The following is a 26,200-nucleotide window of genomic DNA, read 5'->3' as shown; positions in this document are numbered from 1 at the left end:
ATTTCATTTACTCTTCATAACAACCTATGAGGTAGATGCAAGTGATAGAATCTTAACTCATCACTTATATCACTTTATCATAAAAGGGGATTTACTGGCTTATAAAACTGTAAAGTACAAAGAAGATAAAGTTCCTATTATAGGTATATCCATGATTTCAACCATCTTGCCTCAGTATTTTAGCTCAGTTTTCTTCTGAGCAGATCACACTCTTAGGTGAGTTTTCTCCATGTAATAGTTCCAACAGATTTGGGCTTACATCCTCCTCCTTTAGTAACTGCTAAGGGAAAAATTTTATTCATCAAGTCTCCAGGGCTGCCTCTGTTGACATGACTTGGGTCACATGTATATCCAATCACTCATGACTACACCTATCAGGAAGGATGAGCAAGCCTTTCCAGAACTCATGGACTGAGAACAGCAGAGGAATAGTTTCCCAAAAAGGAAACTAAGGTGTTGTTACCTGAAATTTCTGGAAATGAATGCTAGTAAGAAACCCCCAAACCAAAAGCACATGTCCGCTATAATCAATAAGCTTATTTCACATATGGGGAAATTGAGGCTTAAAGGTGGTTAAAGCCAGATGGAACAGCCAGTGGCTGACCTAGAATTTGAAGTCAGGTCCATGTGCTTCTAGAGGTAAATTGCTAACCACCTTGCTATACTTGGCAACATGTCTTGAAATCTGAACTATTTGATTGCTTTCTAGAATTCCTTTGAAGAACATTACTTTTTTTAAAATCTTCCTTTTTTTGTACTTGCCCATATAAGGGAAAATAGGTTATAAGAATTATCCCCCTTTAAAAAGTTTTTTTATATATCACATTTATATACATACACACACCCACATATATTGGATATAACTCTGGAAGATTGTACCAATATACCAAAATATTAACAGTGGTTCCAGAATTGATATTATGAGTATCCCCTTTTTGCTTATCTGGATTTTAATTTTTTCTATGGTAAATGTATGCATTACTTGTGTAATTTATTTAAAAAAGTTAAAGTATGTACATTATTATATAAATTAAAAATCTTTTATTGGCCTGAGACATAAAAATAAAATAGTTGAGATTATTTTTTCTTCCCTTTAAGTTGGTTTATTCTTTATGATCTTTTTCAAGAAATGAGAAGTGCCCATTTGCAGAATATGTAATACTCGTTCTTCTCTCTTATATATTACCAGCCATTTGTTTCAAACTATCACTGCTAGTTCATTTTTTGAAACTTCAATAACATCTCAATTTGAAAAGAAGAGGAAGATGGAGAAATAGAATGTTCTGTGTCAGGAACAGTCATACTGGGAAAAAATGAAATGAGAATTAGTTCAGGCAGCATCATAGAGTTTTCAAGAGAGAAGAACTATCAACATTATTGTGGATGATCTCAGCTAATGGTGAATGGGTGAATTACTAAGAAAGAGTTGGTGAGGGTATGATTTGAGAGTTGTACCCAGGGAGGCGGTGAGTTGGGGGCTGAAATCCAATCCGTGTTTGGATCACTAAGCCAGAAACCCTGAGTACAGATAAAGGGTTTGTCTGTCCAGAAGGGGTTCCTTTTCTAATTCACTCATGTGTGTCCTCAAATATAGCATAATGATTAAAAGCATGGGCTTTTAAGTCTAGCCCCCTAGGTTTGAATTGTTACTCTGCCATTTACTATTCATAAAGCATAATGTCTAAAGCAGACAGGCACACATAGACACTTAGGCAAAGTTAAATAATTGGAGGCATTGAACACCTGTGTATTAGATCTAGACTCTGTTTAGGGACACAGCCATGTTTCAAATATCATGATCCAGATGAAATATACACTATTTATAGCTGAATGCACTTATCAAATAATTGTATTATGTACCCCCCATGGCAATTTTTTGGTACTATGTTAACACCATTCCTCTAATACCATGACTTCAAGAAAAATGTCAGCTTGTCTATCTTGAAAGATTAATGATACTTGATTTAACTCCAAACCATGGGTCATTTAAAATGATTTAACTGTTAGCATAATCCTTAGCATAATGTCTAGGTTTCTAAGTGAAGGCTCTACTCACAGCTTCAATGGGAAAATTATTTTGCCAGGGGATTAATGTGTTCCCTGTGGTTTATTAGTGCCTCTCACTGCCCACACTCCACACAGATATTTACTCACCACCAGAGTCTCTTTCTAGGGGCTATGTCAAGATGTTTCTATTTCCTAAACTTTCACTCTGTCCTCATTTGCAGACCTTCTCTATGTTCAACTAGCTAATATTTCATCTTTTAAAAGATTCTACACATCAATTCTTCCCCAAAGGTGAGCGTATTCAACTTCTTAGAATTAATCTTCCACCATCTTTCCCAAAATATTTCTGTGCTTACTTCCCTATTACAACTAATTACCAATTACACTGCCTTAGGCTTTTCAAGAACTGTGATTTCCATTAAGCTTACACTGCTTGCCTATGTCACAGCATCAGGTTTACCTGAGTTTATTTAGCTTATCAGTTAAGTAGAGGCACTGGTAAGAAAGGTGGCACGAGATGACAGAAAAGAGGGTCTGAGTAGAACCTATTATTTGCTTTAATAATTCAGTGTGTTTTGAAGTAATAGGCCCCAAGGTAAATAGCACTACATGAAAGAGTAATATTTCATTATTTATAAACTCCAGAAACTGATGCCTAAGTCAAACACTTGAGACTTTTAAGCAATTAAGGAGAAGCCTTGTCTCGGGCAACATGGAAGTGGTGAGGCTGCTTTCTCCTCTTAGACATTTCTGTTAGAATCAATTTTTATTTGTGTGGGGGGTAAACTTGAACCAGAACAATTGAGGCAGTGTTTATGAAGCTCCAGTCATTTCTGTATAAGTACCAGCATTATAATATGGCTACACTCCTATTATAATTTAAATTTTAAAAAAATCTACCCTTGTCATAAACTAAAGTACGTTTATTATTTATCTAGTAGCAGCTTTATTCTCATATAATTCAAATATACTGTAAAGGTGTGAGATGCAGAGGTTTTTGATATATTTACGGAATTGTGCAACTGTCAGATCACTAATTAATTTCAGAACATTTTCATTACCCTGTAAAAGAAAACTGTACCCATCAAGCAGTCACTCCCCATTTGCCTCTTCCCTCAGCCCCTGGTAACCACTAATCTGCTTTATGTCTCTATGGCTTTTCTTATTCTGGACTTCATATGCATGGAATTAATAGAATTTGGGGTCTTCTGTATTTTTGCAAGGTTCACAGTTCATTCTTTTAAAGGTTCATTCATATTGTAGCATGTCAGTGCTTTATTCTTTTTATTGCCAAATAATACCCATTGTATAAATATCCTGCATTTTATTTATTCATTTATCAGTTGATGGACATCTAGGTTAGACTTTTTGGACTTCATGAATAATGGTGCTATGAACATTTATGTATAAGATTTTTTGTATGTAGACATTTTCATTTCTCTTAGGAACACATGTAGGAGTGGAATTACTGGGTCATGTGGTAGTTCTATATTTAAACTTTTGAGGAACTGTTGGACTTATTTACAAAGGGACTTATTTGCATCATTTTATAATCCCATCAGTAATGTTTGAGGGTTGTAATTTCTCTACATTATATCACTGCCATAAATTTTCAGCAATAATGTAAGTAGAAGTTAATTGTCAAATTAAACACTGAGAAAACTAAACAATGTTGTTCATTTCTAACCTAGCACTCTTACTCAATGAAAGATCTACATATTAAGTCTACTATCTTTTTAGTTGAAAGAGAAGATTAGGAAACATTAGAAAATTGTTCAAGACATCTTAGTACCATGCTGAGACTCATTTTTTCCGCATTGTTGAAAAAGAATGAAAACGGAATAACTTTCTTACTATGAGTCTCGGTGCTATTTGATGCAGTGTCTAAGTGAAAACTACAACCTATGCATTACCACCTTTGGAACACATAGAATGTGTAGGCAAATGCCATGTGTTTCATCTTGTTTCAGATGTCAGCTGCATGGTTATGTCATATAAGTAACTCAGATGTGGCTGGGGCAGTGTTTGTTATTTTCTGTATTATTATTTACTTTATTGAATTTATTGGGGTGGCACTATATAATTATAATAAAATTATATAGGTTTCATGTGTACAATTCTATAATACATGAACTGTACATTGTATTGTGTGTTCACCACCCCAAGCCTCCTTCTGTCACCATTTATCTCCCTATAATTTGTTTTTTTTCTTTTTTAATTATTATTCTTTTTTGTTGTCCCAACTTTTCTCTCTTTGCCCTCCTCTACACAGTCCATCCCCTGCTCCCCCAATCAACACCCACACTGTTGTCTATGTCCTTGGGTCATTCATATGTTCTTTAACTAGTCTCTTTCCTTTCTACCATTCCCCTGCCCCTCTTCCCCTCTGGTAGCTATCAGTCTGTCCCATGAGATCCACTTATCAGAGAATCTAATGAACAAAATTAATGAGTGAAGCAGAACCAGAGACATGGAAATATGGAACAGACTGTTATGGGTTTTTGTTTGTTTGTTTTTCTTCTCATGGTCTGGTTTTTCTGAGAACTTGGGTAAATATGAGAAACTCAAAATTACATTCTTGACAGGATAGTAGCTATTAACCCACTAATTTTATTTCTGGGATACAGTCTAAGACAATAATGTAAAAGAAGGGGACTTCCAGCTAAGATGGAGGTATAGGTAGACACACTGTGCTTCCTCGCACAACAAAAATAAGTACAACAAAAATTTAGAAACAAAATAACAACCAGAACTGACAGGAAATTGAACTGTATGGAAGTCAGACAGCCAAGGAGCTGAAATAGACACATTCACCCAGACTGGAGTCTGGTGGGCGGGGTGGAGTCAAGTAGCCAATTGGAAAGGGGTCACGGCACAAGAAGAGGTGACACTGGGCGTGCAAGATAGCAGAGGGCAAACCCTAGGCTTGCAGGTGGCAGCTGCCAGACCCCTGGTGCTGCATGGCAATGGGCAGATCCAGCAAGGCAGCAATTATAAACTGAGGTATTTCACACAAGGCAGCTGGCTGACAAGGCAGCAGTCCCACATTCTCACACAGATAACTGGGAAGCGAGACAGACCTCGAAACCCAGGGTCCCAGCACTAGGAAATAAAGCCTCAAAACACCGATTGAAAACACCTGAGGGAGTTGAAGCACAGGGAGAGACTCCCAGACTCCCAGGAGAGTTCATTGGAGAGACCCACAGGGTCCTAGAACACACACAAGCCCACCCGCATGGGAATCAGCACCAGAAAGGCCCAGTTTGCTTGGGGGAAGGGTGGAAAGTACTGAGGTCCAACAGAGAGTGGAGCAAGTGCCATCATTCCCTCTCTGACCCCGCCCCCACATACAGCATCACAACCTAGTGACTGGGTTTCCCCACCCTGGTGAACACTTAAGGCTCTGCCTTTCAGTAGTGACAGGAGTGACTAGACAAAAAAAAAAAAAAAAAAGGCTGAAACAGAAGAACAGACCAAAGCTCCAGAAATAATACAGCTAAGCGACCAAGAGATAGCCAGCCTATTAGATGTGCAGTTCAAAGCACTAGTGATCAGGATGCTCACAGAATTGGATGGATTTGGTCGCAAATTAGATGAAAAAATGAAGGCTATGCTAAGTGAAATGAAGGGAAATGCACAGGGAACCAATAGTGATGGGAAAAAAACTGGGATACAAATCAATGGAGTGGACCAAAAAGAAGAAAGAGACAACCAGACAGAAAACAATAAAGAAGAAACAAGAATTCAAAAAAATGAGGAGAAGTTTAGGAACCTCCAGGACATCTTTAAACATTCCAACATCCAACTTATGTTGGGTAGCAGAAGGGGAAGAGGAAGAACAACAAGTGGAAAAGTTTTTGGAACAAATAATAAAGGAGAAATTCCCCAATCTGGCAAAAGAAATAGAAGTCCAGGAAGCTCAGAGAGTCCCAAAGAAGTTGGACCCAAGAAGAAACACACCAAGGCACATCATAATTACATTACCCAAGATTAAAATGAAGGAGAGAACCCTAGAAGCAGCAAGAGATAAGGAGTTAGTTACCTACAAAGGAGTTCCCATCAGACTGTCAGCTGATTTCTCAAAAGAGACCTTACAGGCAAGAAGGGGCTGGAAAGAAGTATTCCAAGTCATGAAAGACAAAAACCTATATCCAAGATGACTCTATCCAGAAAAGCTTTCATTTAGAATGGAAGGACAGATAAAATGCTTCTCAGATAAGGTCAAGTTCAAGGAGTTCATCATCACCAAGCCCTTATTATATGAAATGTTAAAAAGACTTATCTAAGAAAAAGAAGATAAAAAATATGAACAGTAAAATGACAGCAAACTCACAATTATTAACAACCACACCTTAAACAGAAACAAACTAAGCAAATGACTAGAATAGGAACAGAAGCACAGAAATGGAGATCACATGGAGGGATAGCAACAGGGGAGTGGGAGGAGGAGAGAGGGGGAAATGGTATAGAGAATAAGTAGCAGAGATGGTAGGTAGAAAATAGACAGGGGGAGGGCGAGAATAGTATGGAAAATGTAAAAGCTAAAGAACTGAAGACACATGAACATTAACTAAAGGGGGGGAATGTGGGTGGGAGGGGGTGTGCAGAGTGGAGGGGAATGAAGGGGGGAATGAAGGGGGGAATGGGACAACTGTAATAGCATAATCAATAAGATATATTTTAAAATTAAAAACATTTAAACATTTTAATTTACTATTTTATTTTTTAAAATGTAAAAGAAGAAAAAATATATTGGCCTTTATATGTTTAGTGCAAGATTTATATTTTTCATTGAAAATGCACATTGTGTATTTAATTTTTACCTTTTTCTAAAGATGGAGATTTTGTTTACTTATATTGCTTGTATATAATGTTGTATGCTGATGTAAATTACAATAAAAGAATATGTAATCACCAGTGGAGGCAAATTTGGGGGAGGAAATATGAGAAGACCCTGACAGATAAAAGAGAGGGTGTTCTTTTGATGAGGTAGTCAAGGAGGACCATTCTGCCATCCAAAAGAGAAGAGGCAGCCATGCAAAGAGCCAGGGAGGAATGCTTCAGTTGGAGAACAGAGTTTGTAGAGAGGCCCAGGAGGTGAACTCAACACTGGGCATCTTAGGGAGAAAGAAGGAAAATGTGATGCATGTGGGGATCACTAAAGTGAAGGGTCAGAATGCTGGAAGCATCTTCTAAATAGTAGTTGAAGTCCTCAATAATGAAGACAGAAGTTTGGGTGGGGAGAAGAAATACAGCAAGTGAGGAGCTAAACTCTTAGTGAAGGGGAGTAACCAGGAAGCTGAGAAATGACACCAACGACAACATGGAGAAGGTGGAATGATTTCATCCACAGACTTCACTCTGAAGATGTGTTTATGTCTGTGTGGGATAGTGAAGGGCAAGGAGAACACTAGTTCCATCTGCTGTCCTGATGCTCCTGGGAAGAAGAGGAAGACCAGCCTTCACCTGGAGGATCTGTGAAGAGGTAGCATCCTCACAAGGCAGCCATATTTTCATTAAGGCAAGAGGCAAAGAGAATACTGTGAGAAAAGTTTGAGACTAGATTGTTCCTGAAGGTAAGGGGGAAATTTTTGTGAGAGATAAGAGAGGTGAGATGTCAGCTCAGATAAGTTCCTGGCTGTAGCTGGACTATGGGTGGTTGTAGTGCAAGTGTGTTAATATGCAAATTCCAGGGCTTAACCCAAGACCCACTGAGTTGGAATCTGTGTGGGGTGGGGGTTTGCATATTAACATACACTTCCAATAGTTATGGTGTGCAACCAGATAGGGGATCCCCTGCACTAGATGGTGTCGTGTATTTCTTCCAGCTGCAAAACTGGAAGTATGATGAGAATTTGAATCAGGGTCCTAGCAGTGAGCAAAAGGAAAGGAATGGATTCAATGAATATTTCAAGGAATACCTTAAGATGAGAATATGAGAGGCAAAATGAGTCAAAGGTGAATAGAAGCATTTTAAAGAGCTATGCTAGGACTTATTTTCTCTTTTGATTGCTAAGTTGTAAGTTGTTTCAAACTCACTTAAGCAAAGGAGAATTTATTGTCTCAATAAATGAACTGTCCAAGTTTAAGGTCAGGAGCACTTGGATCCGGGTTTTCAAGTAGTGCCATCCATGAACTTTTGGCTCTGCTCTCTGCTGTGTTAATTTGACTCCCATTTAGGGTCTACCAGTGTAGTGGCTGACATGTTTACAATTAGCTCTTAGTCTTAAGCAACAGGTCTTTAAAACTCCTGGACAGCAGATGTCCACTTCAGTGCTCTTTTAAACATAGCCACCAGTTAGAGCACTGCTACAGTTCCCATCACCCATTCCCTAGGGGTCCAGTCCTAGGTTTGTAGACTGGACTTCCCTTTATTGTTGCAATCTTGAGTGACATTTGAGAGGTGCTGAGTGTGCCATTGCTAGGAGTTGGTGAAAGTCACAACATTTCAGTGACCTTAAACTTGATTATTCATTGTGACCACACAACACAAATGCTTATTACCTGAAGCCTGAGATTTTTAATGTAATGTGAGAGGTAACAGAGTCAGGCCCTCAAAGGTCTCATTAAATCCCAACCACTGATACTTGAACTTCCACCAGGAGAGGATTTTACTTTTATTTTTTAGTGCCTGTCACCAAACACCAAGAAAAACTGTTGCCCCTAGCTCCCGCTTTTTGTACTATGTATTCCCAAGTCACTAAAGCCTGGGAAGGAGAGCAGTGGCCGTTGTGCAGCAGAGGAGTGCAAGCTTCCTTTAATTAGGGAAAAAAGTATATGTCAAATAGTTTGGGAACACAAAGAAATAAAGATAATAACATAATGAATTTCTGTGTACCCTGCACGTACCTTAGGAAGTAAAAACATAAGTCCCCAGAGACAACCACTGTCTGTCTTGCATTTGATGTTTATTATTCTTATGCATGTTTACTTTTTTTACATGTCTGTGAACAACATATAATGCTATTTTGCTTGTTTCTAAGCTTAATCTGAATGGTATTCCATCTACAAATTGCTTTTTATTTTTTTGCCTTATGTTGATACATGACATTCTGGTTTGTTCATTTTCACTGCTATGTAGTATTCTACTTAAACATATCAAATATATTCATGATTGTCTTGTGTGTGGACAGCAAAGTTACTTCAAATTTTTCACTATGATAAACAGGGTTGCTGTGAACATTCTTGCAGGGAGAGGTCTTGTTCAAGTATGCAAGAGTTCATATATATATATATATATATATATATATATATATATATATATAGTAGAAAATGGAAGACTGAAAGGTGTATGTATATCTTCACTCCTGCTAGATGTTGCCAAGTGGCTTGGCAAAGTGTTGGGCCAATTTATACTGCCCCTAGCAGTGTCTGAGCTGTCTCCCAGCTCCATCCAATTCAAAACTTGTACAGTCCAACTTTTATTTTATTTTTTAATTTTTGCCAATCTGAAAATAAAATGAATTATCTTTATTTTTTGAATTTGTATTTCCCAGATTACTAAGGTTAAACTTGTTATTCATGTAGAAGCCTGATATGTAAAGCTAAACTAGGCAGAGTTGTTCTGTTTGAGATGGGGTAATGGTTCACATTTAAGATATGTAAGCTACTGCATTTATTGTTCAGGTACCTTTGGATGATGTCTGTGTTCCTAAACATTGAGCATGTTTTTAAGTAAATGAGTTATAGGTACCATATTTTGGCTAGTTGTTTGTGATTTTAATGTCTGAGACACATCCTCCCCATCCATCTGCATAAATTAATTGGGAGTTGGCTTTAATAGCAGGTTATAAAAACCCAGCCATGAAGCTGAAGAAGAAAACAGACATCTGAGTCCTGAAGACAGGCATCCTCTAACTCACCAGGCATGTTCCTGATTTAGCACCTTTGCTCTGACTTTTCCTCAGTCTGAAACGATCCTCACCCAGAAATGCGCAAGGCTCACCTATTCAGGTCATCTCCAGATCTCCCCTTCTCAGTGGGGCCTTTCCCAACTTGCCCATCCAGCAGCCACTCCTGTATCTTTTCCTGTTCTACTATATATTTCCTTCCAGTGGCTTAGTTACTGTTTGCTTGGAGTGTTATTTCTTTCTTTATCTTTCCCCTACCAACTGTAGAATGTAACTTCTGCAAGGGGAGGCATCTTGATCTGTTTGGTTCATTACAGTAGTCCTTCCTTATCCTTAACTTCAATTACCCATGGTCAACAGTGGCTGAAAATATTAAATGGAAAATTCCATAACTAAATAATTTAAAAGTTTTAAACTGTGCACCATTCTGAGTAGCATGATGAACACTTTTGCCATCCAGCTCTGTCCCATTGAGAGCATGAATCATCCTTTTGTCAGTGTCTCCACCCTGTATGCGTTACCTGCTCATTAGTTACTTAGCTGTCTTTGGTCATCAGATTAACTGTAAGGGTATCAAAATGCTTATGTTAAGTAGCCCTTATTTTATTTAATAAAGGGCCCTAAGGGGCAAGAGGACGGATGCTGGCAATTTGGATATGCCAAAGAGGAGCTATAAATTGCCTTCTTTAAATGAAAAGGTGTTTTTAAATGCATAGGAGAAACATATTTACAGGTTTCAGTATTATTTGTGGTTTCAGGCATCCACTGGGGGGTGGGTCTTAGAACATATCCACCTGGATAAGGAGTACTACTGTATATACTGTTTTTTCCTATTTATACATATAAATGATAAAGTTTAATTTATAAACTCATCACACTGAGAGATTAACAATAAATAATAAAATAGAACAATGATAAAAATATATCATAACAAAAGTTATGCAAATAGTCTCTCTCTCAAAATGTCTTATTGTACTGCACTCACCTTTTCACTTACAGGGAAGTTATCACAGTTATGAAGGTGAAGGAAGACAGTGGCCTTCAATAGGAGGATTAAGAGACTTGGATAATTTATGGAGAAGCTTAGGACTTCTCTACTGTTCTTTCCTGCGATTGCTGAAATAAGTGGAATCTGAGTAACTTTCTGCATCTGGGCTTAGCTGAGCCAGGAGGCCAGGCTTCTATTAAGCGTGCTCCTAAGTAATCAAATTAGAAAGCTGTCCAAAGAGCTCCACCCACATCTTTAGCTTTCTTACTGGTGAAAGAAATCTAGAGCAAACTGCCATTATTCAACAGAGCAGTGAAGAGTGGAACACCACACTGATTGTACTGAAAGTTTTTGGAAGGAAGGTAGCATCCAACATCCAAGTTTCCCTGGTCTCTGAACCTTTAGTACAAGTAAATTAATTTCATTCGTCTCAGACCACCTTTTCCAGGCCAACTTCTTCCAAAGTGCCTGCAAGTGTTTCTCAGTGGTATGCCTGAGCCTTGGCTGCATCTCCTTGTCTGAAACAAATCTTTTATTATGAGGAAATAGCAGAATGATGATTCTGGACTCTTGGATCCAAGTTTCCTCTCAGCTGTTAACTTGGTATTTGATACCTTGGTAATTTTCAGCTTAACCTGCCCCCTTTCCTGCATTTCTCATTAATATCAGTTTCATATGGAAGCTGAATCTTACACATACTACATCAGCAACCTTGAATGAGATGGTTAAGATTAACACCTGTTTTTTTTAGTCTTTCCCAACATGTAATGTTGGCCCACTGGTTTCTGTGTTCACCCTCTGGACTTGCATGATTTTCCTTTGGTTCAGTGGTCACACATTCCACTGCAACCAAAAACCACCCAGATGATGGAAATATCATGTTGCTCATTTCACATGGGAAAGCCATGACCCGTCCTCTTATTCAAGTTGCATTCAAATCTAATTTCCATGGCCCATGTAAGCAGGAGTTCCACAGCACTTGTCTCAGCTGTCAAGTTCAGCAATGCTATTTCCAAACATGGGCCATTAGGCAGCCAGCAGGCATTAGACAGCTGAGTGCTGGAAGAAAAGTTCCAGATACATATAGCAGTCTGAACAGTGACTCATCCTGTTACTACCAGGATAAATATTGGAATAAAATGGTATTTTTCTCCAAGCAAGCAGAATTGTCAAAATGCTTATCACTTTATACAATATAACAGGTTATACATGTTCATGTTTTGAAATATTCCAACTACATACCACTCTTTTTAAAAATGAGTTTAGTAATAGCTTTAACATTTTTCTTCTTTCTAGGAGGCCTGGAGAACCCAGGAGTTTTCATGCTGTGCTGCCACCCAAGCTCTGGATCCACCTGGCTGTGGTGGCCTGTGGCAGTCGGTTAGAGGAGACGCTGGTCATGCTGAAATCAGCTGTGCTTTTTAGCCACAGGAAGATGCAATTCCACATTTTCACAGAAGAATCACTGAAGTCTGAGTTTGATAAGCAGGTGAATTTGCAGAAATTGTAGTATAGAATGTACTGAGTACAGCTAGAGTGCATTTTGGGAAATGCATATTCTATTAACTAATATATTTTGCTACATACTGAACTGTATGACTATGAACCTTTGACTCTGAGTCTTACTGTTTTTATCTACAATATAGGGATAGTCACACCTGTGGAGATAGAGATATGGTGTGGATTCAATTAGATAGTGCACATAAAGCATTTGACTTACAGTCGAATCCTTCTTGGTGTTATCAACATTGTTCTCACTTGGGAGGCAGACAGCTTATTTTTATTTATATATGTTTTATGAATGGCAAGTAAATATATACATTAAAATAAATTCAAATGCCCCTGGCCAGGGGGCTCAGTTTGTTGGAGTGTCATCCTGTATACCAAAAGTTTGTGGCTTCCATCCTCCGTCAGGGCACATAACCTAAGTTGTGGGTTTGATCCCTGATCTGGACGCATAAGGAAGACAATTGATCAGTGTTTCTCTCTCACACTGATATTTTTTTTCTCTCTCCCTCTCTAAAAAAAAGCAATATATTCTTGGGTGAGGATTAAAAAATAAAAAATAAATAAATTCAAACAATATAGATGTTGTAAGCTAAAATGTGCAGTCCTTGCTATTGTTCAGTCCCACCCAAGAAACTATCAAAGTTAACAACTTTGAATGATTCTTCTATATGTTTTTCTTATACAGATGTGTGTATGTATGTTTATCTATGTGGGTGTGTACATATATACATGTATACTTGTATGTATGTGTGTATATATATGTGTACATACATGGTACATGAATATTTATGTACCCAGCTAAAAATATGTTTCTTTTACAAAATCAGGATTATTCTCTATGTGTGCTTCTGGAACTTGCTTCTCTTCACTTAAAACCATATTGTCAGCATTGTTTCAGGTCAGGATTCATAAATCATTCTTTTTGGTGACTACATGGTATTTTATTATGTGTCTGAGTCATCTTTTGAGGAACAAGTAATAATTTTTTTAACCAGTACATGAGGATTACTTTGGAAATGCCTCTTCTTTCCAGTTAGGTACATGTGTTACTTTGTAGACCATGCTTTGTTTTTCTTGAAAGTCTTTTGCTCTAGGTTCTTAAATGCTGGCAGAGTGAGCACTTGTTCTGTATTATGTCTACTTACTTGAGTTATCAGTGCTGCATCCTGCCATCAGGAGCCATGCAGATGAGAAGTGCCCAAGAAGCACATTGGGTATAGAAAGGCTAATAACAGAAAACTAGAAAATGTGTTATATGTTTTTTAAAGAAAATTATGACCATGGCATCTTCACCAAGAAAAGCCAGGGGGATAAATATTCTTGGGACTTTAAAATTCTTTGCTAAATGCCTTAAAACTATCTGCATCAGGGGAGGGGGAAAGAAAAAAAGGTTGAAAGACATATAGTTGTTGCTCTGAAGCTATAGTGTAGAGAAATTATGATAACAATAATAAGCATTTTTCAAGGGTTTATGATTTAATATTATTTAATCCTCATAACAACCCTTTGTAAAAGGTAACAATCATGTTCCTATTTTACAAACCGAGTTCCACAAGCTTTGTGGCCTTTCTGACCTTCAGTTTCCATATCTTTAACTTGGGGCCAACTGGATTGATAAAAGAGATAATACATGTGTAATCAGGACAGGCCAGGTCAGGCTGCAGTAACAGCTCTCAGAGAATTTCTGTATGCCTGCTGCCTGTCTGGCAATTGACAGACTGTTCCTGCTTTTAGGTGTACCTTCCAGAACATGTGGCCTCTACAGTTCCTAGGATGTCACTATAGGAGAAAGAGACTAGTGGATCTTGGCTTTGCTTTTTATTACCTCAGCTTGACAGTAGCCTGAGTCTTTTCTGCTAATATAAGACCCTCTCAACTCCAACAGCTCCAGCCAGTACTTGGGCTGCAACTTTATAAGAAGCCCTGAGACAGAACAATGCAGTTCACAGATTCCTGACCTTAAGAAACAATGTGAAATAAATGTTTTTTTGGTTTTGAACTACTAAGTTTTGGAGTAATTTGTTGTAAGGTAATAGCTATTACATATATGTATATACATAATGTGTATGTACATATAAATATGGTATTACAAATATCATGCTGTGTGACATCTGAGCGTAGGTCATTAAAAGTATAGTTTCCACTTGGTTCTCAGTTGGGATACCTTCCCCAGGAACCCCTCCACTATAGTGTGATGAGGCTCAAAATAGCCTGTATGGAGAAATGACACACAGAGGTCCACTCATAGGGGATCTGAGGTCTGCATCCAATAACTACCTTCACTCACCAGACATGTGAGTAAATGAGACTTCAGATGACTCCAGCCTCCAGACTTCCAGGCTTCCAGCTGAGGCCCCTGACACTGTGGAGCAGAGTCAAGCTATCATTTCTCTACCTTGTCCAAATTTCTGAAACATGGAATCTATGAACACAATAAATAAAAAATTTATTAAGTTTTGACCCTTGTTGGTGTGGCTCAGTAGATTGACTACTGGCCTATGAACCAAAGGATTGCTGGTTTGATTCCTAGTCAGGGCACATGCCTGGGTTGCCAGCCAGGTCCCTAGTAGGGGGTACACAAGAAGGCATCACACACTGATGTTTCTCTCCCTCTCTTTCTCTTTTCCTTCCTCTCTCTCTAAAAATAAATAAATAAAAGATTTTTTAAAAAATCACTAAATTCTAGGGTAATTTATGAGCCATAATAACTGGAACATTATAGATTAGGAGATAAATTACATGGGGAAAATCGTAGATACTCGTGAAGGTGTACCATGTTTTGAATTTGCTGATGCCTTTACCCCTTTGATGGCTCATTTTCTCAGGTCTTTGTTAGACCAGTGAACCTCAACTAACAAAAGATAATAATATAATAAGATGTTAAAAGCTGAGCAGGGCCTGTGGTGTCACCCCTTTCTTTTTCATACTGGAATTATGGTACCATATTTTATTTAAAATATAGACTCTTACATAAGTCATAGAACTCTAAGTCCCAATTTCTTCATCTGTATCAAAAAGTAAGCAAAAACTTTAGTAGGTAGATACACAAAGGGTACAAATTATTCTTCCTCTACTTCTTGCACAATGTAGTTGTGAGGCTGAATCAGATAATTTATATATTCTCTCGTTCCACAAAGATTCTTTGAAACATCTCCTATGTTGAGCAATATGTTAGCCCTAAAGTAGTAGATTAGCAGCAGTTGGTATCTGCTTAGCCCAGGAGATAGTGGAGGGGCACTCTTAAAGCTGTCAGTTCCAGAGAACCAAGATGGTGGAGGAGTGAGTGGAAGTTACACTAACCTCTTCCCAGGAGCAATCTGGAATTACATCTAAATTGTGGAGAAATCATCCAGAAAAAACAACTGAACAATAGTGAGAGAGAAGCAATAGTGTTGCCTGTTCGGCACAACATGACTGGTAGGGAGTGCGGTGGAGGTGTGATGGGGCCGGCTGGACACCCACAGGCAGCAACTGAAGTGCTGGAGGGGTATTTAAGCAGCCAGGTCAATCATGCTGAGAAGTGTGAGGTCTAAATCCTAGCTGAAATCCCCAGCCTAGAGCACTAGAGCCCAAAAGTACACAGATAACATCAGCTGTGAAAAGTGGCAGGGTTTCTCTCTACCAGAGATGGAAACTGCAGGTCCAAAGAGCCATTTAAATGGCCAATGCATATAATTTCATTTGCAGCCACTTACATTGGCCTCCAGCAAAGGGGGTAGGCAGAGTGGACTAGAGATGCTTGATGAGAGACTGGGGACAGAGGCTTTGGAGAGAGAACTGAGACAATAGGCACCAGGATTCTGGTGCTGAGTCATTTCCCACACTGCAGCAACCATCTTGCTCAGGCAGACCACTCCCTTTCTAGTGGAACCGGCCTGAGGGGAAGCAACAGCCCTACTCACAGGATGGACACTAAGCCAGCTATGGTGCTTAAACCTGACTACTGATTGCAGAGTGACTACATTAACAACTGAAGGAGTCAGCTACAGACAGTAGATCCCTGGTAGTCTCAACATGCTGCCTAAAGCCAGATGGAGTATCCATCTGATATCAACAAAGGTAGATTCACAAAGAAAAAACAGTGCATCTGCACAACAGCATATAAAACTTAGAGGGTGGAGTTACCCTTAGTCAATCAGCTAGCAGGAAGGACCCATCAAGGAAAATAAAGAACAATCAAAACCCAGTTACATCCAGAGAGCAAACATAAATGGCATAAAGAGCATCCCAAGAACATCAATTTCAGGAGATCAAGGTTACTGCACCACAGAATCCCGCAGATCTACTAACATAAAAGTTCATATCACAAAGACAGGAGTCAAAGCACATCAATTTAAGAAGCACAAGCAAACAAGAAGAGTCTCCCCTAAAATGGGGAGACAAAGAAAAAACACAATGGAAAGGAAATGAGGAATTCTCAGGAAGAGTGCTAAATGAAATACAGGCAAGTCAACTATCAGATATTAAGTTCAAAACAATGGTTATAAGGAACCTCAATGAGCTCAGTGAGAATTACCAAAAACTACAGGAAAGCTACAAGAAACTACTGTGAACTACATCAGCATGAAAAAGCACAGAAGCTATCAATGAGAGCCAGGAGGAAATAAAGAATACAATTTCTGAACTGAAGAACACAGTAGAAGGAATCAAAATCAGGCTAGATGAAGCAGAGGATCGAATCAGGAAGCTGGAGGACAAGGTAGAAAAATATTCCCACAAAATGCAGGAAAAGAAAAAAGGACTCAACAAAAAGAAAGAGGGGTTATAGGAACTTCAGAACAATATTGAACATAATAATATCCATATAGTAGGGATACCAGAAGGAAAAGAAGAGGAACAAGGGATTGAAAAAGTAATAATGGACAGCTTCCTTAATTTGATGAGAGAAAAAGTCACAAAAGTCCAGGAAACATAGAGGATCCCAATCAAGATGAACCCAAAGAGGCTCACTCCAAGACAAATGGTAATTAAAAGGCCAAAATTAAAAAAACAAAGAGAGAATCTTAAAAGCAGCCAGGGAAAACCAGGAGGTAATATACAAGGGAGCTCTGATAAGGCTAGCAGCAGATTTCTTAACAGAAACACTGAAGTCCAGAAGGGAATGGCAAGAAATACTCCAAGTAACAAAAAGCGAAGGCCTGCAACTAACACTACCAAGCAATGCTGCCATATAAAATGCAAGGTAAAATCAAGAGTTTCCCACACCAAGAAGGCTGAAAGAATACACTTCCACCAAACTAGCAAGAAATGCTAAAAGGACTGCGTTAAGAAGAGGAAGAAAATGAGTGAGAGAGAGGAACACAGCTACAAAGGGGAAAAATTGCAGTGAATAAGTACCTATCAATAATAACCTTAAATGTAAATGGATTAAATGCTAGAATCAAAAGACATAGGGTAGCAGAATGGATAAGAAAACATAACCCATATATCTGCTGTCTATAAGAGACCCACCTCAAAACAAAAGACCTACACAACTGAAAGTGAAGGGTTGGAAAAAAAAATATTCCAAACAAATGGACAGGAAAAAAAAGCTGGGGTGGCAATACTTATATCAGGCAAAAGAGACTTAAAAACAAAGGCCATAAAAAGAAACACAGAATGATACTTCATAATACTCAAGGAAAGAATCTACCAGGAAGGTGGATGTGGCTCAGTGGATTGAGTACTTGCCTGTGAACCAAAGGTTTCCTGGTTTTATAGCCAGTCAGGGCAAATACTTGGGTTGATGGCCAGGTCCTCAGTATGCAGTGCATGACAGGAAACCACATATTGATGTTTCTTTTCCTCTCTTTTTCCCTCCTTTCCCCTCTGCTAAAAATAAATAAAATAAATAAATAAACATTATAATCATAAATGCACCCAACATAGGAGCACCCAAATATATAAGAAAATCTTGGAGGATTTCAAGAAGGATATATGCAGCAAAACACTAGGGGATTATACTGGGGGATTTTAACACATTATCAACAATGGATAGATCTTCCAAAAAAATATATCAACAAGGATATTGTGACAATATGAAATGGACTTAACTGATATATATAGAGCCCTTCATCCCAAAGAAGCTTAAATACACATTCTTTTCAAATGCACATGGGACATTGTCAAAATAGACCACATGACAGGATACAAAAATAAAGCATCAACAAATTCAATAAAATTGAAATCATATCCACCATTTTCTGAAACCACAAGGTCTTGAAACTAGAAACCAACTCAAGGAAGAAAACTCAAAAATACTCAAGTTCATGGAGACTGAACAGCACATTATTAAACAATGAATGGGTAAATAATGAAATCAAGGAAAAAATTTAAAAGTTTCTGAAAACAAATGAAAATGAACACACAATAGTCCAGAACCTGTGGGACACAGTGAAGGCAGTCCTGAGAAGGAAGTTCACAGCAATACAGGCCTCCCTAAAAAAGATAGAAACATTTCAAATAAACAGCCAAACACTACATTTACAAGAACTAGAGGAACAACAACAAACAACACCAAAAGCAAGTACAAGGAAAGAAATAAACAGGATCAGAGAGAAGTAAATGACGTAGAGACTAAAAGAATGATTCAAACGATCAATAAGTCCAGGAGCTGGATCCTTGAAAAGATAAAATTGACAATCCTTTAACCAGACTCATCAAGAAAAAAAGAGAGAGGACCCAAATAAATAAAATTAGAAATGAAATAGGAGATATTAGAATTAATACCACACAAATACAAAGGATTGTAAGAAATTACTATGAACAACTATATGCCAAGAAGTTTGAATACCTGGGCAAAATGAACAAATTTCTAGACTATAATATTTCAAAACTGAATGCAGAAGAAGAGGAAAACCTGAACAGACCAATAACAGCTAGTGAAATTGAAGCAGCAATAAAAAAACTTCAGGCACACTAAAGCTTTGGACTGAGTGTTTCATAGAAGAAGTTACAAAATATTTTTAAAAGAGCTAACCCCCATTTGTCTCAGACTATTCCAAAACATCAAGAAAAGAGAAGATTCCCAAACTCTTTTATGTGGTCAGCATCATCCTAATCACAAAACCAGTTAAAGACACAAGAAAGCAAGGAAACTACAGGCTAATATTGCTGATAAACATACACACTAAAATCCTCAACAAATATTTGCAAACCACATCCAGGAACATACTAAAAATATTGTATACCATGAACAAGTGGAATCCATCCCAGGGATGCAAGGATGTTAGAATATTCACAAATTAATAAGTGTAATACATCACATAAATAAAATGAAAGACAAAGTCATATGATCATATCAATAGATGCAGAAAAATATTTGATAAGGTACAGCACCCATTTATGATTAAAAAACAAAACTCAGCAAACTGGAAATAGACAGCATACCTCAGCATAATAAAGGCCATATGGAAAACCAACAGCCAACATTATATTCAACAGACAAAACTAAAAGCCTTCTCACTAAGATCAGGAACAAGACAAGGGCATCCACTTCCACCACTTCTATTAAACAAAGTATTGGAAGTTTTAGCCACAGTGATGAGACAAGGAAAAGAAATAAAAGGCATCCTAATTGGAAAGGAGGAAGCAAAAACAGTCATTGTTTTCAGATGACATGATATTGTACCAAAAAGCCCTATAGACTCCACCAAAAAAATACTTGACCTAACCCCCAAAAATACTTCACCTAATATGTAACTTTGACAGAAGAGTAGGATACAAAGTCAATATTCAGAAATTATATGCATTTTTCATCAACAATGAAATATCAGGAACAGAAATTAGGAAAAATTCCATTTGCTATAGCAACAATGAAAATAAAGTACCTAGGAATAAACCTAACCAAGGAGGTAAAAGACCTGTACTCAGAAAACTACACAACACTGAAGAAAGAAATTAAGGAAGATGCAAATAAATGGAAGCCTATGCCATGTTCATGGATTGGAAGAACTGACATCATCAAAATGTGCATACTACCCAAAGAAATTTATAGATTCAATGCAATCTCTATTAACATACCAATGATATATTTTACAGATATAGAACAAACATTTCAAAAATTTGTATGGAAACATGAAGGACCCCAAATAGCCTCAGAGATTTTGAGAAAGAAGAACAAAGTACATGTGATTATTACACCTGATATCAAACTGTATTACAAGACCACTGTAATCAGAACAGTCTAGCACTGGCCTAAGAGCAGACCCATAGATCAATGGAACAGAATAATGAGTTCAGAAACACAGCCATGTCTCTGTGGTCAATTAATATTCAACATGGGGGACAAGGGCAAAAAATGGAGTAAAAACTACCTCTTCAACCAGTGGTTTTGGAAGAGCTGGAGAGCTATATGCAAAAAAATAAAACTCAACCACAAATGTACACTATCCACAAAAATAAACTCAAAAAGGATAAAAGACTTAAGCATAAATCATGACACCATAAAAGTCCTAGAGGAGAACATAGGCAGGGAAATCTCAGATATTCCATGCAACAGTATTTTCACTGATATGTCCTCTAGAGCAAGAGACATAAAGGAAAGAATAAACAAATGGGACTTAATCAAAATAAAGTTTGTGCATGGCTAAAGAAAGCAGCATTAAAATGAAAAGAGAACTAACCATATGGGAATACGTATTTGCCAATGATATCTTGGACAAGGGATGATCACCAAGATACATAGAACTAACAGGACTCCATACCAGGAAGACAAACAACCCAATTAAAAAATGGGCAAAGGACCTGAACAGACACTTCTCCAAGGAGGACATACAGAGGGCCCACAGACATATGAAAGGATGCTTAGCATCACTAGCCATCAGACAGATGCAAATTAAAACCACGATGAGGTACCACCTCACACTGGTCAGAATGGTCATCATTAACAAATCAACAAATAACAAGTACTGGAGAGGCTGTGAGAAAGGGAACCCTACTGTATGTAAGGTATGAAAGGGAATACAGACTGGTGCAACCACTATAAAAAACAGTATGGAATTTCCTCAAAAACCTAAAAATGGAACTGTCTTTTGACCTTGCAATTCATTGCTGTGATTATACCCTAAGATTCCTGAAACACCAATGCTAAAGGACCTATGCATCCCAATGTTTATAGCAGCACAATTTACAATACCCAAGGCCTGGAAACAACCAAAGTTCCCATCAGCAAATGAGTGGATCAAAAAACTGTGGTACATTTACACAAGAGAATACACAGGAGAAAGAAAGAATGAGGTCACCTTTTGTGACAGCATGGATGGATCTGGACAGTAGTATGCTAACTGAAATAAGCCAGAAGCTGAAAGACAAATACCATATGATCTCACCTATAAGTGGAACCTAATCAGTGAAACAAACATCGAGCAAAATAGAACTATAAACATGGAAATAAAGAATACACTGACAGTGACCAGAGGAGAGGGTGCAGGGGTATAACAGGGGAAAGACGGGGGAGGGTCAAGTCAAGAAACATGTACAAAGGGCTAATGGACAAAATCAAGGGGGGAGGACCTCAATGTGGGAGGTAGGTGGTGGGTAGGGCAGGGGAGAGTAATGGGGTTAAAGTGGGACAACTGTAATTGAACAATAATAAAGGAAGAAAAATCTTTAGAAAAATTAAAGACCAGTTTGATTGTTTGAAAAAATAAAAAGCTGTCTGTTCCAACACTGAGTCATTGTGGGACTATCCAAAATTTCTTGTGATAACTTCCTTGGAATTGCTAGGTCATATAACTCAGGGTGAAAACAAACATAAAGTGTTAATTGCCTTTATTATTCCTTTGGAAGTTTCATGTGGGTGAGTTTTATTTGAGTAGAATTTATTTCAAACTGCTTAAGTACAATATGATGATATTACCATCTACATTGTAGATCATTAATTTTAAAAGTTTTATTTAATTTTGTCATGTCTAATATAAAAGCTGAAAGTGACAGCTTGTTGGTTTCTTAGACTCTCTGGGAAGCTTGAGATCAGACATGTGATTTAGGTTTAGCTAATCTATGCTCTTGCCCTAGATTCAGTAATAGAAAATAGTGTGATACAGAAATAGGTATGGCCACCAACCCATTCTGGTAAAGACAGTGGGGCATCAACAGCCTCTGTGTGTGTGTAGCTTGCCATGGATAAAGTGGCAATAGGACATCCATTGTCTGCAATCAGTACACAATTCATGTATGCTCATAGTTGAAAATGTAAATGAATTGAACATTCCAGTTAAAAGACAGATTGACAAAGGTAAATACACCCTTCCTGAAGATAGGATGGTAAAGATCAATTGTTAAGGAAACCAGTAGATCCAGGACCTTCCCATTCTCCATCCTTGGGCTGTTGTACAGTAGCACAATTGTACTGGGTATTTGTGCCCAGTGTCTGTTCTGATTGGTTGGTACTGTTGTATTTAATATGTATGCCTGGTATCAGTTCTGATGTGTTGTGCAATTGTACTGAATATTTTTGCCTGATGTGGCTTCTGATTGATCAGTGCCCTTCATTAGTCAGTTGTCAAATACTTTGACTATCATTCCTTTCTCATTCTGGGATTTCTCTCCTAAATGTCCATCTTAAAACAGCAAATTTAAAGTGTTCCCAATGGTATGGTTTTTTTTCCAAAAAATTTTGTGTGCGCTATAAGCAACACATGTACACTGGAAAAAAGTCATAAAATTGTAAATGAAAAAACATTAGCCATTATACTAATGCTCAGGGAGAACAATTCTGGTGTATTTATTTCCATTCCTTTTTTTCTTGTCAACATCAGAAATGGGATCATATCCTAGATTCTCTTTTGTATTACTGATACCTATATTATTGAATTTCTTCTAAAATAGAGGTTGACCAACTTTTTCTGTGAAAGACCAGATAGTAACTATTTTAGGCTTTGTGGGTTGTGTGGTTTCATAGTTATTCACTATGCTATTTATCCTAAAAGCAGCCATAGAAATATGTAAAGAAATGGGTTCTATTTATAAACACTGAAAGTCAAATTTTATGTGATTTTTGCATTGCAAAATATTATTCTTGTTTTTATTTTTTCAACTTTTAAAAATGTATGATTATTTTTGGCTGTGTGCTATGTGTAGCCATCAGGGTTGGCACTTGCACTACCATTGTTTTCTGACCCTTGTTACAACATTGTCATCAGTAGCTGAATAGTATTCTGCTATGTAGACATACTGATTTATTTAACCAGTCTCATATTTAGGTTGTTGCCTAGTTTTCACTACAACAAACAACAAGAGAGTAAACAACTTGGTAATAAATGTGTGCACTTTTGGAATTTTTCCTAAGGATAAGTTCTTAGAAGTAGGATTGTCGTGGCAATAGGAAAGCATTAACTTACAAAATTATGAAGACACACAGATGGCAAATAAGCATATGAAAGGATATGTAACATTATTCACCATTAGGAAATTGCAAATTAAATCATGATACTACTACACATTTATTAGAATGGCTAATGTTTATAACACAGACAACACCAAATGTTGGAGAGTATGTGGAGAAACAAGAACACTCACTTATTGCTGGTGAGAATGCAAAATGGTACAGAGACTTTGGAAGGCATTTTGGCATTTTCTTTTGTGGACTGACCATAAAATCTAGCAATTGCTCTTCTTGGTATTTGTTCAAATAATTGAAAGACTGTCCACACAAAAACCTGTACATGAATGTTTACATCAGTTTTAAAACTGAAAGCAATGAAGATGTCCATCAGTAGAGTTCTAGCCAAGATGGAGGTGTAGATAGAAACCCTTCATGTCCTTGCACTACCAATAGGAGACTAACAACCAATCTAAAATAAATGGACAACCAGAACAGCTAGAAAATCAAACTGCATGGAACTCTGACAACCACAGAATTAAAGAAACAATCAAACAGAACAACCAGACTGGTAAGGCCGCAGATGGAAAGAAACCACAGCAAGGTGGTGGACTTTGGGGGCAATGCTAGCTAAGACACTGTGGCAAGGCAGTGGACTGTTTAGGCTGTGCTGACTATTGCAAGGTAGCAGGCTGAGCAGGAGGGGCTGACTTAAGGGAAAACTGAGACTCAAAGCTTGCTGTGGACTACAGCAGTTGCCTCTGTGGAAGAAACGCCCAGTATCACATGAGAATTCATTAAAAAGTGGGCTAGATATGAGCAGGGAAGCTACATTGTTCCCTCGCTGGCCCTTCCCCTATAAGTATATCCGCATCAGAGCAAAGATGGTTGCCCTGCCCCCTTCCAACTTAACAGGGGCCCTGAGCAAAGAAATAGGGCCAAAATGAAGGAACAGAGCAAAACCTCAGAGAGAGAATTACGCAATGAGGAGATAGCCAACCTATCTGATGGAGAATTTAAAGCCCTGGTAATCAAAATGCTCACAGAACTGATTGCGCTTGGTCAAAAATTAAAGAACAAAAGAAAGATACCCCAAATGAAATAAAGCAAAATGTTCAGGGAACCAACAGTGACAGGAAGGAAACTGGGACTCAAATCAATGCTTTGGAACAAGAGAAAAAAATAAACATCCACTGGAACAAAATGAAGAAACAAGAATTCAAAAAAGTGAAGAGGGGCTTACAAACCTGAGACAACCTGAAATGTTCTAATACCCAAGTTATAGGGGTGCCAGAAGGATAAGAATGACAGCAAGAAATTGAAAACATTTGAACAAAGTGGGGAAAACTTCCCCAATCTGGCAAAGGAAATAGACTTCCAGGAAGTCCAGGAACCCCAGAGAGTCCCAAAGAAGTTGGATCCAAAGAGGAACTCACCAAGGTACATCATCATTAAGTTACCCAAGATTAAACACAAAGAGAGAATCTATAAAGCAGCAAGAGGAAAGGAGAGAGTTACCTACAAAAGAGTGCCCATAAGGCTATCAGCTGATTTCTCAAAAGAAACCTTACAGGCAAGAAGGGCCTGGATAAAAGTATTTAAAGTCATGAAAGGCAAGGACCTACATCCAAGAATACTCTATCCAGCAAACCTATCATTTGGAATGGGAGAGCAGATAAAGTGCTTCCCAGATAAGGTCAAATTAAAGGAGTTTATCATCACCAAGCCATTATTATATGAAATGTTAAAGGGACTTATCTAAGAAAAAAGAAGATAAAAAATATGAACAGTAAAATGACAACAAGTTCACGACTATCAACAAATGAACCTAAAAGAAATAAAAACAACAAAGACAAAAACTAAGCAAACTAGAACAGGAACAGAATTTGAGATATGGACATCACATCAAGGGTTTTCAGTGGGAAGAACTAAACAAACTAAAAAAGAACTAAACAAAATGGAGGTTAGCAATCTATCAGATGCAGAATTCAAAACACTGGTAATAAGGATAGTCAAGGAATTTAGGGAGGACCTCAACAGTCAGAAATGAAGGATACACTAATTAAAATAAAGAATAATTTAGAGGGAATCAACAGTAGAGTGGATGAAGCCAAGAATCAAATCACATATTTGGAACATAAGGAAGCAAAACCCAAACAAACAAAAACAAGTAGAAAAGCAAGAAGAAAACAGAATCTAAAAAAATAAGGATAGTGTAAGTATCCCCTGGGACAATTTCAGGCATACTGACATTCACATCATAGGGGTGCCAGCAGGAGAAGAGAAAGAACAAGAAATTGGAAACCTATTTGGAAAAACAATGAAACAAAACTTAACTAACTTGGTGAAGAAAATAGACAAACAAGTCTAGGAAGCACAGAGAGTCCCCAAAGAGATGGAACCAAAGAGACTCACCTTCAAGGCACCATAATTAAAATGCCGAAGGTTAAATACAAAGAGAAACCTAAGGACAGCAAGAGGAAAGCAGTTAGTTGTCTACAGGGGAATTCCCATAAGACTGTCAGCTGGTTTCTCAAAAGAAAC

General features: G+C 37.8%; 1 protein-coding gene across 1 annotated transcript in view; it reads left to right on the top strand.

Moving 5' to 3' along the window:
- GXYLT2 (glucoside xylosyltransferase 2) overlaps positions 1-26,200 on the top strand; it is a 161,722-nt gene that overhangs the window by 27,080 nt on the left and 108,442 nt on the right. The window contains exon 2 of the mRNA XM_037150281.2: positions 12,142-12,334. Within this exon, the coding sequence (XP_037006176.2) occupies positions 12,142-12,334 (193 nt within the window). The remainder of the gene's footprint in view (positions 1-12,141; positions 12,335-26,200) is intronic.

This window comes from Artibeus jamaicensis, unplaced genomic scaffold (genome assembly GCF_021234435.1).
Source record: "Artibeus jamaicensis isolate MK-2021 breed Jamaican fruit bat unplaced genomic scaffold, CSHL_Jam_final contig_886, whole genome shotgun sequence".
Taxonomy (NCBI): domain Eukaryota; kingdom Metazoa; phylum Chordata; class Mammalia; order Chiroptera; family Phyllostomidae; genus Artibeus; species Artibeus jamaicensis.
The sequence above is the reverse complement of the archived record's forward strand: the minus strand, read 5'-3'. Positions and strand labels throughout refer to the sequence as shown.